Here is a 13,890-nt window from a genome sequence, read left to right as displayed (position 1 = left end):
GATGTGCCCAACCTCCTGGGAACATTTGCTGAAGTTAATTAAAAACAGATAGTCCTTACTCTGACAGCTTACTGTGCCATTTACAAACTAATAACACAAACAGTGTGCGCTTAGAGTGCCCTGACTTGGGACTACTTAGAGAGCAGGGGCTCTTCCTGGCAGGGAGTGAGCCTGTTTTTGTAGGACAGAAGAGTTCAAGTGTGAGGGAAAAACACAAAGGTATTTTTAATGATGTCTAGACCATCTATCAGCATACATTTTAAAAATCACATAGGACGTGAAGAGTTTCCTCAACTTTCAATGTTATTTTTTTGGTTGGAAAAATGAAAATAAGTTCTTTTCCTACCATTTTGGGAAGAAACTAATTTAAAAGATTCATATTTAACCAATTCTGGTCTGATCACTTTTCTTTGCAGGAATAGCATTCCAAGGTAGTCACCTGACATCTACATGGTCTATCAACCCAATCTAGTGAAAGCTGTGTGAAGATGTAATCATGATTATGGCATGTTTGTTTCCTTGCTAGTTGGTGATGGAGTTTTGTGGTGCTGGCTCTGTCACCGATCTGATCAAGAACACAAAAGGTAACACACTGAAGGAGGAATGGATCGCATACATCTGCAGGGAGATCTTACGGGTATGTAACCACGGGGGCCTGGCCTCCCTCCTAATGTCTTCAGGTAACAGTGGATATTTGGGGAGATGTTGAATTTTGTTTTAAACCATTGAAATCCATAAGCTTATTGGAGATCTCTCGGGTTTTATGCTACTATTGGTGCTGGTGGTGGTTGAGTTGGAGCGAGGTTTGTGCTGATAGAAAGAAGAGCCAGTCTGTGTGTAGGTAGAGGGACGGATTGTGGAGGCCATGTGCACCTCCGTGTGAAAGGCCGATGCTGGGTGAGTCCCTTAACAAAGATTTATTCCCATTGGCATTTTCAATGAACAATCTGATTTTTGATCATAAAAGGATTACTTTTCAGAAATTAATATTTTAAGCTATTTGATCAACCATTTCAGTTTTATACTTTGAAAGTTATAACTAGTCTCTCATAACGAATGTAGTGGCGGCTTTCTACTCCATACGTCTATAAAGAGGATAGGAGTGACATTAGTCATTTCCACTCATGTAACCTAGCACAACTAGTTATATCTTTAAAGGGATTCTTTGAGACTTAATCTCCTAAATCAACTAGAGTAGCTAGGTAAGCTTTTGCCTGTTGACCTAGCTTGCCCACAAGGCTAACAAACATGGTCTGTAATGTCATTTTCTGGTCTATCAGGCCATATTCAGGAAGCTCAATTCTGGCCCAAGAAAATAACTGGGCATATCTGAATTCCTTCCCATGAGTTTATCTTAGTACTAACCCAGAGGCGGCTGTTCTGTGTTCACTGAGCATGCGTACTATCTGTGGCTCGTAACCATTACTTATTCGTAAGTTCTCCTTCCTTAATATGAGAACAAAAATGAAAGGTGTGTTAAGTATGTGTCCATGAAATACTTTCGGAGAAATGGATTGTGTGCTGTTAGTAGGAGAACGGGGAAGGTGCTCTGGTGGCTTATACATTGGGCGACTAACCACAAGGTCCGCGGTTCAAGTCCACTATAGCTAACACCACAGGAGGAAGATGAAGTCTCTGCTTCCGCACAGATGGCGAGCCTGAGAAACCCACATAGGCAGTCGTCATGTAGGGTCTTGCTGAGTAGGACTGGACTCCCTGGCGGGGCTGAGTAACGGATGTATGAGGGGAGATACATGGGATCGAAGGAAGAAGGACATGAAAACGTGATGTCTATGCAGCAAATGCAAACTAGGTCTATCAAAATAGAAACCAAACAGAATGTGAAATTTTAAAATGATAACAAAGTTAAAATCTAATATTTAGAAATAAATATACTCAACGATGTGAATGAATTCTATACTGAAAGCTACAAAGGGTTACTAAGGTAAATTAAAGAAGATTTAATAATATACAGGGTATACCATAGTTATGCATTAGAAAATGATATTATAAAAAAACCATTCCTCTCCGATTTGATACCTCAAGCATTTCATTGTACTCCCAACCAAATCCCGGTAAATTTCATTAAATTTATGAAAGTTGACAAGCCCCTTTCAAAAATTGTATGGACATACAGAGAATCAAGAATTGCCGAGACAAGCCTGAGGAAGAATCACACAGCTGGAAGGCAGATGCTGTCCGATACCACAGTTTATTAGAAATCTAATAAGTAATCAAGGCAGAGATATTGTCACAAGAGTAGATCAATGTCCAGTGGACGACCATCAAGAGACCTGTGTAGTGACAACTGGGCACCGCATCTTTGGCAGAGGAAACACTGATGTGCCTGCCGGAAGGTCCCTGCATTCGCAAACAGAGCTCCATCAATTGATGTATCCTGGTGGTTGCATGAAGCTTGACCCCTGCCATAGACCATAGTGAAAAATCAATCACAGTGGATTGTAGAAATCACTGTGCAAAGGTATAAAAATAGAGATTTTAAAAGAAAACACTTCTTGAACAGAACAGAACACAAAACTTGAAGAGAAACAAACGTCTGCCCGGCAAGCCCCATCACAGCTGACATTTATCCCCTAGGCTGATGTGCACAGAGCTTACCGGATGTAATGTAGAGATAGACGTCTTGGATATCTATATTCTCATGCCAAATCCCTTCAACAAGAAAGTTCAGAAAATAAATTTTGGTTCTTTGGGGGACTTCATCCTTTAGTTTCTCTAAGTTTATGATTTCTCTGAGAACCATGTAACTCCCTTTGGGTAAATGTACGGCTTGTAGAACTTAGTACCACAATGACTCCAGACCCAGATTGGCTCGCTGAGAAGTGGAACTCTGTCACGTTTGGATGTCAGAAATCACTGTCTCATAGCATGAGCGGAGCATCACATATCCCTTGGCGTCGATAACTGTCGATGAAGAAAATAGGAACTTTTGCTTTTTCATGCGGCCCATGTTGTCTAGAGCCAGTGGGACATTTCTTGACTGATTCGGAAAATGTTTTATTGAGCTTTATTAAAACTGTTTAACGGAGGTGACATTATTTAATTTCACACTGAACCATTGCCCCCAAAAGGTAGGGAAGGTGTCCAGTTAGATGAAGCTACGGTAGTTTTCTGTATAGTCGGTACAGGTATTCCTGTCACAACAGACGCAGGCGGTCCTCACAGGGGCTTCAACAATCGCTGGAACATAAGCACAATTTGAGAGGATGGCAAAAGACCAGGCGATGTTCCGCTGTGTTGTACTTAGGGGCACTCTGAGTCAGAATTGACTCTGGCACCGAACACCAACAACCCTGAAACAGCGTTGTTGTGGGGAACTGAAACCTGTGTGTATCAGAACTGTATCCCTGTTTGATTCAGAGGGACCTGGCGTCAGCTCCTACGTGCCAGGACAGCAAGAAGCACCTGTGTCGTGCAGTTCATAGAGAGCAGTTGCCTTTGGTTTAGAACAGCACTGTGACCTCCAAGAAGATGCAAATAAACTTGCGCCGGTAGCTTTATGTACATTCAATTTCTTTGCTGTTTGTTTCTTAGATCATTAGTGTCTAAACCCTTTATTTGCGCTTTCGCTCATGCTCCTGTCAACGCTTCCGAACTCTCTCTCCCCACTCCAGGGGCTGAGTCACCTGCACCAACATAAAGTGATTCACCGAGATATTAAAGGGCAGAATGTGCTGCTGACGGAAAACGCAGAGGTGAAACTAGGTAAGGAAAGAAACGCGTGAATCTGGGGGTTCCAGGAATTGATCGGATTCTTCCAACGGCATTGTTTGCTGTTGCTTTGGTAAGGAGGGCAAATTTGTCACCATGTAGTTCAAGATGATTGTGGAAGTGAAAATGCTTCTTTGTCCGTTGGACATTTCTGAAAGCATTAAGAGTGAATTGGCACGCAGTCTGGTGAACAGCACCATGTGCCTCATCAGTGTATGAAAACAATCTAAATTTATTTACAAAGGCCATTTAGAGTGACAGACGGAAATGGCCTCCTACACTTTCTTGGTAGTCTTTTTTCTTTTTCTTTCTGTGTTTTGGAACATGATTACAGCTCTAACAGAATCATCATGGAATCTGATCCCCCCCCCCCTTGGAAATATCCACAAAGACACATATTCAGAACCACTAGTCCCTGCCTCGTTACCTACATGTCAGTAGGGTTTGTGTGAGTTTCATTATTGACGAGAGCACCTCTGCTAGGTGTTCAGCCCAGTGGATGCTCAACTTCCCATGGTCATTGCATCGTGGTCACGCCCTCCCCCAGTCTGCCAGTCCCCAAGGAGAGAGCCCCCTGCTCTGGTGCTATTTGGTGGAGCCCTTCCCACAGCAGGGTTGGGATTGCCAGATGATAGTGGAGAATCCTCACATCCACTGGGCAGCTTGGCATCTGGAAGCGTGAGCTTGCATTACCACACACTCTCTAAGAAAAGTTCTAGGTTGTGTGACTCGTCATCCGGAACACCATCTTTGTATACATGACTGCTTCTTTTCAAAGGGGTTTCGATGTCTTCTAGCCTTATATCCCAAACATTGGCTCTTGTCATCTGGTTAATATGTATTTCCATTTGGACTCAGTTATTAGATTAACAAAGCTTTTGTCTCATGACTATTTTTTAAACATAAATTATATATTATGTAAACTAAGCAGGTATATGTGTGTGTATATATATATATATCTACATACATACATACACACACACATTTAGTAAGCTGTCCCCATAATGCTCATTCACCATTAAATTAACAGTTCTTGTGCAAAACCTATTTATGCCTGGCCCCATACCAGACACTTTTACATCGATTATATCACTTAAATATCAGAGCAACTTGATATAGATATTGTCATCCTCATGGTACAAACGGGGAAAGCAAAGCCCAAAGAAGGTAAATCCTGGCTCTCATCTCTACTAAGCGGCCGAAACAGGACACTCTCTTTGGCTAGCTCTCTCCAGAAGTGAGCCCGTCCCTCTTGCTATCCACTCATTACTGCCTCTGTGCAAATGGATGGCTGTACCAACTAACTTAAAGACGGATCGTGTGAACAAGGACGTCAGCCCAGAACCCCCTATGGAGCAGTGGTCCTCTGAGACCCATTGGTCACCATGGGTTGGAATCTTCTCAGCAGCAATGGGTTTGGGTTTCAGTTGCGATCAAACTTGCCTTTTTTAAAAAAAAACCCTACATTTTGTTCCCATAGGTCCTTGGTTTATCCAAATACTTCGCAGGATGCTTCACTTATCGATATATTTAATCCTTTCACACATGCAATTTGAAAACATACATCATCTTACTGTTCTATAAACCCTAAGATTATAGACATTCTCATATGTTGCCTTTTGAACAGTGGACTTCGGAGTCAGTGCCCAGCTCGATCGGACAGTGGGCAGAAGGAATACCTTCATCGGGACCCCCTACTGGATGGCCCCGGAAGTCATTGCCTGTGATGAAAATCCAGATGCCACATACGACTTCAAGGTATGACTTCCTCGTGGGCTTTCAAAACCATATCGTACATTTCACTCTGAAATCTGAAGTAAGAGAATTTTCATGTGCTTTGGGGTTGATGGTTTGTGTATCCCAGAGAAGACTGAAAGAAAAAAACTTGCATTTAAAATTGAAGGCATTCAAATAAGAATCTTTTAAATAAATCCATCCATCACATCAGATTGTTTATTTTTTTAATGTTTAAGCCACTGCATGTATCTATGAATAGAGATTTTTATAATTTGTTTTTTATTATTGGAAAATGCATTTCCATGTGGGCTTTAGTTTGGGTTTGGGGGGGAATCTGGGATTGCTGGAGATTTATGTTAAATTAGATTTATGTTCCTCTCCATCAAGCACAGAGCTCATGTTAACAGAAGCCCAGGTATGCGCCGTGGCCTTGGGTCGTCTGCTGAGACTGATCTTTACATGATGCCAAGTAACTCCTTGCGTTTCTCATCCTTGAGAGAGAACCAAGTGGAACACTGTTAACTACTCCGCAGGATGTCGATACCATGTCACAGTGTTAAAAAGTTTATTTGTGGCTCATTTGTATATCGTCAGCATTTACAGTACGTTGATAGCCACGTTCAAGTGGAGAGGTGAAAGTTGCTCCCTTCTCTAAGAAGCTCTCTCCTTCTCTGTTCTGGTAGCCAGTAAGAGAGAGCAGAGGCGTTACTGTCTGTATTCTTATGGCTAGAAGTCAAGACATTAAAATGAAAGGCAAATAGCATCTAGGCGCTGTGTAGTTGCGACACCCTTCTGTGGTTGTTGTACAGCGCACAGGGAAATCTAGAACAAGATACTCACGCTACTTGATTGGCTTACTAGAAGCATGGACTTCTCATTGAGGGATCATTGGTTTACTAGATGCGTTGACTTCTCATTAGGGATCATCTCTAAATACCCTCATCTTATAAATAAGGACATGAGGCCCTCAGAAGATCATCGCAGCTAGTCATCTTGTCAAAGCTGGGATTTGAACTCAGGTCTCCCAACTGTTTCGTCAGAGCTCTTTTTAACATAACACCTGCTCTTCTACTGCTTCCTTGTAAGCCTCCAACCCAATGCGGGTGTGGAGGGAAACCTCTGGAACGTGTTTTTGAAGATGTCCGCATCTTGAAAAGCATTTTCATTTTCTACATGAAACGCCAAAATTAGAATAAGGTGGGGTTATTATTGAAATCCGGCCACAAAGATGCAAACAGGGCTCCGAGATCCAGTGTCTCCGGGCACTGAAAGACTGATTTGCCTCTTAGGGGAGATGCAAACTTGTATGTCTGAAAACAAAAGAAGCTTCTATAAATGTCCCCCTTCCTTCAAAGTTAGTCACTCTAATAAGCTGACAACAATCTGTCTGAAAACAGCTGCCAAGTTAAAAATTAATCTCCTGCCAAAATAAATGCCATTTATTTAAACTGCTAATGATAAGCACATTCAAATAATTCAATTTGCAAATCCCTCCAGAAGAACTGCTACAAAATATGGGTCCCTGGCCAGATATGTGTTTCTTAATTGGCTAGAGGCAATCCTTCAACCTGTAGTTAGACTTAACAAGTGCTAAGTAGTCTCCATAGGGGTCACAGTTATGTCCGAGTACTTTATATCAGACCATGAGGAAGTCAGAGAATGTCAACCATTGACCTTGAGCTTAACCTGTTAAATAGCGTGACCTTTTGATGGTGTGGGACTTTTGTTCTGCAGCATGACGGAGCTCACTATCTTGACTGGTGAGAACTAGAAGAGCCTTCTGTCTAAGCCCAAGCTCTGAAATCACCTAATATCTTGGCCCCGGTTTCCTCGGATGATGGCTAAGTCATGTAGCTCGGGATCATGGAGAACAGGCAGAGACCAATTAGGAAGCAGGCACAGCTGCTGTGGGCCATTTGGGTGGCCCTGGTGGGCTCAGGCTGAACAGCTTGCTCTCACAAGTATCCGAAGGTCCACTTGACGCTCACATTTTCTTCTGGAGACATTAAACATCGTATCAGTTCCTGAATCTTTTATTACAAATAGGACCCCTGGAGCGGGGAGGAGCCCTTGATCAGGTCTGATCATGAATTGAGTGTCTCGCTGCTGGTCTTTGCAGGTAGAATGCATAGTCACAAAGCAGGCCCTACGGAAGACAGGGCACAATGGAAGCTCGGGGGGGGGGGGGGGGGGGGGTGGTCTATTTGAAGATGCATTTTACACACTTCCTAGTGTGTAGACCAGATAAGATACTATTCATTAAATTACCTCCCCCCACCCCCGCCCATGGCATACTATATTGTATTCTTCTGGGTTGCCAGGTTCGGGATTCTTGGGGAAGTGCTCGGACATCAGAGGACAACTGGACAAAACCCTAACTCTGAAACTAGTTTACTCACTGTCTTAGGCTCTATGTATTGATTACAGCCTGGACGTGAAGAACTAGCGAGCTCGTTTGCCACCTCACACAAACAAGCACAGAGGGCTCTCCGCCTGCGTGCGGAGCCACGTGACCCGTGCCTGCATTCAAAGACCCCTTGTGCATCCCCCTTGTTAGAGATGCTTCCAACTCAGAGGGCACCTTGAACATGAAGGACAGCGGCACCTCCCCACAGCCCTGCTGCAGGGGGATGTCCAGTTTCCCCCAGATGGGCCCTGGGTCCCCACTCTGTACTCCCCCTCACTCACAATGCTATGATTTTTTTTTTTTAATTTTGGTCCTTGATGCCTGATACCTGATCTCTTGACTCCCAGAACCCCCCAGGATCAGTGGTGAGAGTGGCAATATCGGGAGGGGGAAGGGAGGGGGAGGGGGAAAGGGGGAACAGATGACAAGGTCTACATATAACTTCCTCCCTGGAGGACGGACAGCGGAGAACTGGGTGAGGGAGACGTCGGATGGTGTAAGATATGATCAAATAATAATTATTTATAAATTATCAAGGGTTCATGAGGGAGGGGAGAGCGGGGAGGGAAGGGAAAAATGAGGAGCTGATACCAAGGGCTCAAGTAGAAAGCATGTGTTTTGAGAATGATGATGGCAACATACGTACAAATGCGCTGGACACAAATTACAGATTATGAAAAGAGTTGTATGAGCCCCTAATAAAATGATTTTTTTTTAAAAAGACATCAGCAGGTGGGCCACTGGATGCTGCTGGGTTCCCTCCCACAAAAGGCCTGGCTTTAAAATGCGGAAAATTGCCAAAGAAGAGAGTGGAGCCTGGCTTTTATTATTTGGTTGATTATTTATTGACTTGCCGTGATTTGGTGTGCTGGAGTGTCTTTAAGAATGATTGAAGCAATGATTGAATTCTTTAAAAACTGCCACCAATTAATTAAAAAATAATGAAACTAAGGTAATTCAATAAAGCCAGGGTCTTTGTAGAAGCGCGGTCTGGAGAGCTCTGGGGCGGGGAGAAACCCCTCCTGCAGAGGAGCTCCACGTGGTCGCATTGCCTGGGGCATGTTCAGTCCCCCCAGAGGCCCTTCCTTTCTTGTTTTCAGAAATTCTGTCAAAACACTTCAACTGAAAGGAAAGGTTTCATTTCCCTGATAAGTATGTGGGGCAATCATGAAAGCTTTCCTATTTAATACTATGCATTTGAAAGATGTGAAATTAATAAAACAGTTAAAAATTCTGGGGCTGTTTAAATTGTTACTTTTTTTAAAAAACTTACTTTGAATCTTACCTCAGTTGGGTAGGATGTGTCAACCATTTTTTTAAATTGAGATATAATTTGAATGGAGTAAAGTTATTTTTCTTGTTTTTTTATTAATAAATCATTTTATTGGGGGTTCTTACAGCTCTTATAACAATCTGTACATCAATTGTATCAAACTCATTTGTACATATGTTGCCATCTTGATTTTCAAAACATATTCTTTCTGCTTGAGCCCTTGGTATCAGTGCCTCCTTTTTCCCTCCCTCCCCCACCCTCCCATTCTCATAGTCCTCATAAATTATTAATATTTTCATATTTTACACGATCCTGTCTCCCTTCACTCACATTTCTGTTGTCCATCCCCCTGGGGGATGGGTTATATGTTGATCATTGTAGACACTCCCCCTTCTCCCCTCCCTTCCCCTCTACCCTCATGGTATCGCTCCTCCCATTACTATTCCTGAGTGCTTTATCTGTCCTGAATTCCATGTGTCAAGAGCTCTTCTCTGTCGCCGTATACATGCTCCACTCTAGCCGGATTTGTAAGGTAGAACTGGGGTCATGATGGTGGGGGAGAGGCAGCATTAAAGAACTAGAGGAATGATGTGTGTTCTGTGGGTGCTCTGCTGCACCCTGGCTGACTCATTCCTTCCTTGTGACCCTTCTGTGAGGCAATGTCCAATTGTCCACAGATGGTTTTTGGGTCTCCTCTCCGACCATCATTTGAATTGATATATATTTGTTTAATTTGTGTCCTCTGATGCCTTACCTAATCCCATTGAGGTGTCAACTCTTTTATAGTCCTACATATTTATTGCTTTGACAGTCCACCCACTAAATAAAGTTCCATTAATATGGACCTGGTTAAGGAGAAATTAAAGCCTTTGTACAATAGAATACTATACAGCTATCTAAACAATGAGCAAGTGTGTATATGCTGGGTATCAAGAGATCCCAAGATGCACTGTCTGGTGCGAGCAGCAGATTTCAGTATGAGCCATAGGATATATAGTCTTTCTCTCCTCCTTCCTCCCTTCTCTTTCTCACTCTCATGTATGTATGTGCATATATGTGTATCTATAATCTTAATATATTATATATCAAATATATAATTATATGTATAACATACATGTGTATTTATATATAATATACTTTTATTTATATATAATTAGAGCTTTAATATTTTTAAATATTAAAGATTTTAATTGCCATTGAGTCTTCTACAATTCATAATAACCCTACAGAACCAACTAGAATTGTGTCATAGGGTTTCCAAGGTTGCTATCTTCATGGAAGCCGACTGCCACACCTCTCTCCCATGGAGTGGCTGGTGGTTCGAACAGGAGACCCTCAGGTTAGCAGCAAATGCTTAACCACCGTGCTGCCAGCATTATATATACAAAACACACACCTGCACCCGGCCCTCATGCCCATTCTGAGACAGCATGACTTACAGGTATGGGAAATCTAAATAAACACAACCGTCTTTATCTGTGAGTTGGGCCTGGGTGTGACCATGGGTGGAAGTCAGGAGTTTTATGTCACACGTTATCCTGCCCTGTTTTAGTTTCTGTCATAGACCTTGCTTTTACATTAAACTGGAAACGCGCTAGAGAAGCGCCGTCAGATGGTGTATTGAGCCCCCCCATCCCCTCTGCCCTGCCTGTGCTGGTGTATGGGATATTATTGATTAGGATAATAGCCTGACTGGGAAGCAAGGTGTCCTCTGAGAGGACCATATGCAGATTGCACAAAACCAGCGTTGGAAACCAGCCTCGGCATGCAGCCACTGATACTCAAACAAAGGTCCTCTGCCTTTGGGGTCGGAAGCAAAGTAGGAAGCAGATCCCTCTTACCACCAGTGAGAAACTAGAACTTCTACCAAGCACGGTTCTCTGGGCTCTCCCTTCACATCCACCTAATACCGAATTCCCACGTCCGCCTCAGCCAGGGCAGCCTCCCGGCCACAGCTGATTCCTCTGCGAACATGATCACTTCTGCCAGATACCGATTGTAGATGGGCAAAGGGCTGGTGGTTTCTCCCCAGCATTTACTGTGTGTGTGAAATGAGACAATAAAAAGTGACCTTTGCTTGATAGCCTCAGTCACCCCGGCATCATCACTTAGCGAAGGAGAGCCAGCCTGAGAACACAGACTGGCTGACTCACACGCGGACTTGGCCTCCTGTGGGCTATGTTGCCTCCGGAAGTTCCGTCATCTCACTGAGCCTGGCACAGTGGCGATAATAAGTGGTGTATTACAGAGTGATGCTAAAGTGAGTTGATGTATAGCCAGGGATTAATGGGCACCAAGAATATTCCACTGATCGTAGTCCTTGTGTTTATGGCTAAAATTACTACCCTTGGTCCATTTGGGACCCCCAAAGCCTAGCGATTTCACATGGTGCAACGTCACAGGCATTGCACCCCTCCCCTTGTCTGCTTGGGTTGGGCCAGGTCGGCTTGTCTCTAACTTCTACCTCCTTGGAGATGACACACCATAAACATGATTTCCTTTTGCCACCTCAGACCTTTCTGAGAAGCCAACCAACCCACCACAAATCTGCCAACCGGACGGAAGATGGCATTCAGATGTGTGACCCTCGGTCCCGTCTGTTGTGTCGCTTGCCCAGTTCGGAAGCGTTGTCTCTCAAGGGCAGACTGCCTTTCTCTCTTCTGCTCAGGGCCGAGGGGGCCGGGCTCTGTGCCTTGGGGGACAGACGGGATGATCTGCCTCCAACAGGGCATGGCCTGGACAGCCCCGTGGAGCCGCTGACTCTGCTCCTGTGACTGGAGCTACCCCCCAGAACACACAGCCTCTGCCTTCCTGTTCGCCGCTGCCAGGGGTGGCGCCAGAGGCAGCCTGCGCGACCAGGCTGGAAGAAGACGGACGTGGTTCCTGTGAGCTTCCTGGAAACGTCTCCTTATGCCTTCCTCATCCCCGGGGGTGTCTTTGGGCACCAAGAAGTATGATAAGCTCATGCGCCCCTTCATTGGCTCCAGTTTGCTCATTGGACCCGACATTGAACAAAACTGGCCTGAAGGAACTGTCCGTCTCTACAGCTGGCAGAGACTGCCTGCCCTCCCCCTTTATCGTATTCTATACATGGTCTGAAGGTGACACGCAAAGCGTCTGCATCGAGCGTGTTGCACATCCTGGACAGGAAGAGAATTCACCTACACGCTCTCCTTGGGTGCGAAGGCCCCCCTGCAAGATAAGGCTTCTCCTCTGCTTCCAAGGGAAGCGATGGTGCCGTGGCCGCAGGTCATGAGCTGGCTGTGGCAACGCTGACCGTCAGATCTAGAGCCGTCTGTGTGGTCAGCCCGAGGGAGCGCTTTCTGCCCCACTGCCCACCCCCCGGGCCCTTTCCTGGGTCCACGGCCTCGCAGGATTGTGCAGCTACCAGAGAGAGAGAGAGAGAGAGGCTTTGCTTCCATGGCGGGCAGCCCGGCTCCAGAAGGAGTACTCTCTCAGGCTGTGCAAGCGGCCCGGCTGCCAGCTGGCTCCCCACCAGCCAGCGGCCATGTGCTTGCCCAGGCCTCCGGAGACACCCGCATTTGTCTCGGTTCTGTGGGGAACGCGCAGAGGCCTGGGCGATTCATCATGCCACAGGCCAGGCTGCACAGCACCTCTGGAAAAATGGATTACCCAACTGCTGCCAAAATGAGTCACCCCAGGAGCACGGAGGAGACGTATCTCTCCCCGACTCTCATCTTGTTCTTCCCTCTTCCGTCCGCACCTCCTGTGCTCGGTCCTGCCCGTTGTAATGGGAACATTTTCTCCATTTAAGTTCCGACGTGGCTTTGGGACTCGCTAATGTATCCAAGAGCTTAAAGAAGGCCTGTCAGAGACGTGTATTGCTTTCTGGCGTGGGCAGGTAAGGGCCGCTTACAAGCAGTTTGGGGTACCTGTGGCCAGGAACAGAAATGACCCTTTTGGAAAACAAGAGGCCATCAGAATAAAAAGAAATAAAACCCCGAGGCAGATATCAAAAGAAGACTTAAAGAAGATACCATCTCTGCCCTGACCCCGTGACTTGACAAAGGATACAGAAATAGGACGGGCGGTGCGACCACTGGTTTGAAGACCCTGGTGTAGGGGAGAGCTGCCCTGGAGATGGTGTGTCGTGAAGAAAGAAGCTTCTCTCTTCCCTGACCTGCTTCCTGGGGGCTCAGCTCAAAATCCCCTCACAAGAAGTCCTTGCCATTCCCCTCTCCAAAGAGTTGCTGTAGGAATACTTGTGGCTGATGTTCACAGACATTTGAAGGCAGGGCGCCCACTCGTGTGGTGGCTCCTCGATATCTTCAAAGAAACCTCAGGCCCCCTCGCCTGCCTGCTCTGTCCGCCTTCCTTGTGGTTGCAAGGTGCTTATTGGCTCCTGGTCACAGAAGCATGCGCTGGACCTTGGAGTCTATGCACCCCGCTGGCGAGAGGCTTGCCCTGGCATCTCAGCCCGGTGCCATCTCTCCTTCCACCCTTCTATTGGCTTTCCAACGGGCCGGAGCTTGCTGGACGCGGAGATCACCGGCATTTGATCCGGCCACAGGGCACCAGAGGATCCCCATTCAGAAGGCATTTTCCGTGCACTATGGGGATTGCAGCCAAGGTCACTGAGCAACTTTTGTAGGCTTTGTTGAATGGGAACCTAAAGAGGTAGCTGTGAAGACACAATACAATGTCTGTCAAAACAAAGCAAAATCTTATTCCGCTGAAGCCGCTAGGGGCAGAGAGCCCGGGTACCTCCTTCCTTCCTGCC

General features: G+C 45.5%; 1 protein-coding gene across 1 annotated transcript in view; it reads left to right on the top strand.

Annotated features, from left to right (window-relative positions):
• TNIK (TRAF2 and NCK interacting kinase) overlaps positions 1 to 13,890 on the top strand; it is a 443,318-nt gene that overhangs the window by 313,832 nt on the left and 115,596 nt on the right. Inside the window, exons 5-7 of the mRNA XM_075547026.1 lie at positions 527 to 637; positions 3,636 to 3,726; positions 5,360 to 5,490. Coding sequence (XP_075403141.1) covers positions 527 to 637; positions 3,636 to 3,726; positions 5,360 to 5,490 — 333 coding nt within the window. The remainder of the gene's footprint in view (positions 1 to 526; positions 638 to 3,635; positions 3,727 to 5,359; positions 5,491 to 13,890) is intronic.

The sequence above is a fragment of the Tenrec ecaudatus genome, chromosome 4 (genome assembly GCF_050624435.1).
Source record: "Tenrec ecaudatus isolate mTenEca1 chromosome 4, mTenEca1.hap1, whole genome shotgun sequence".
Classification (NCBI taxonomy): Eukaryota; Metazoa; Chordata; class Mammalia; order Afrosoricida; family Tenrecidae; genus Tenrec; species Tenrec ecaudatus.
Note: the sequence above shows the minus strand (reverse complement) of the source record. Positions and strands in the feature narration are given on the sequence as shown.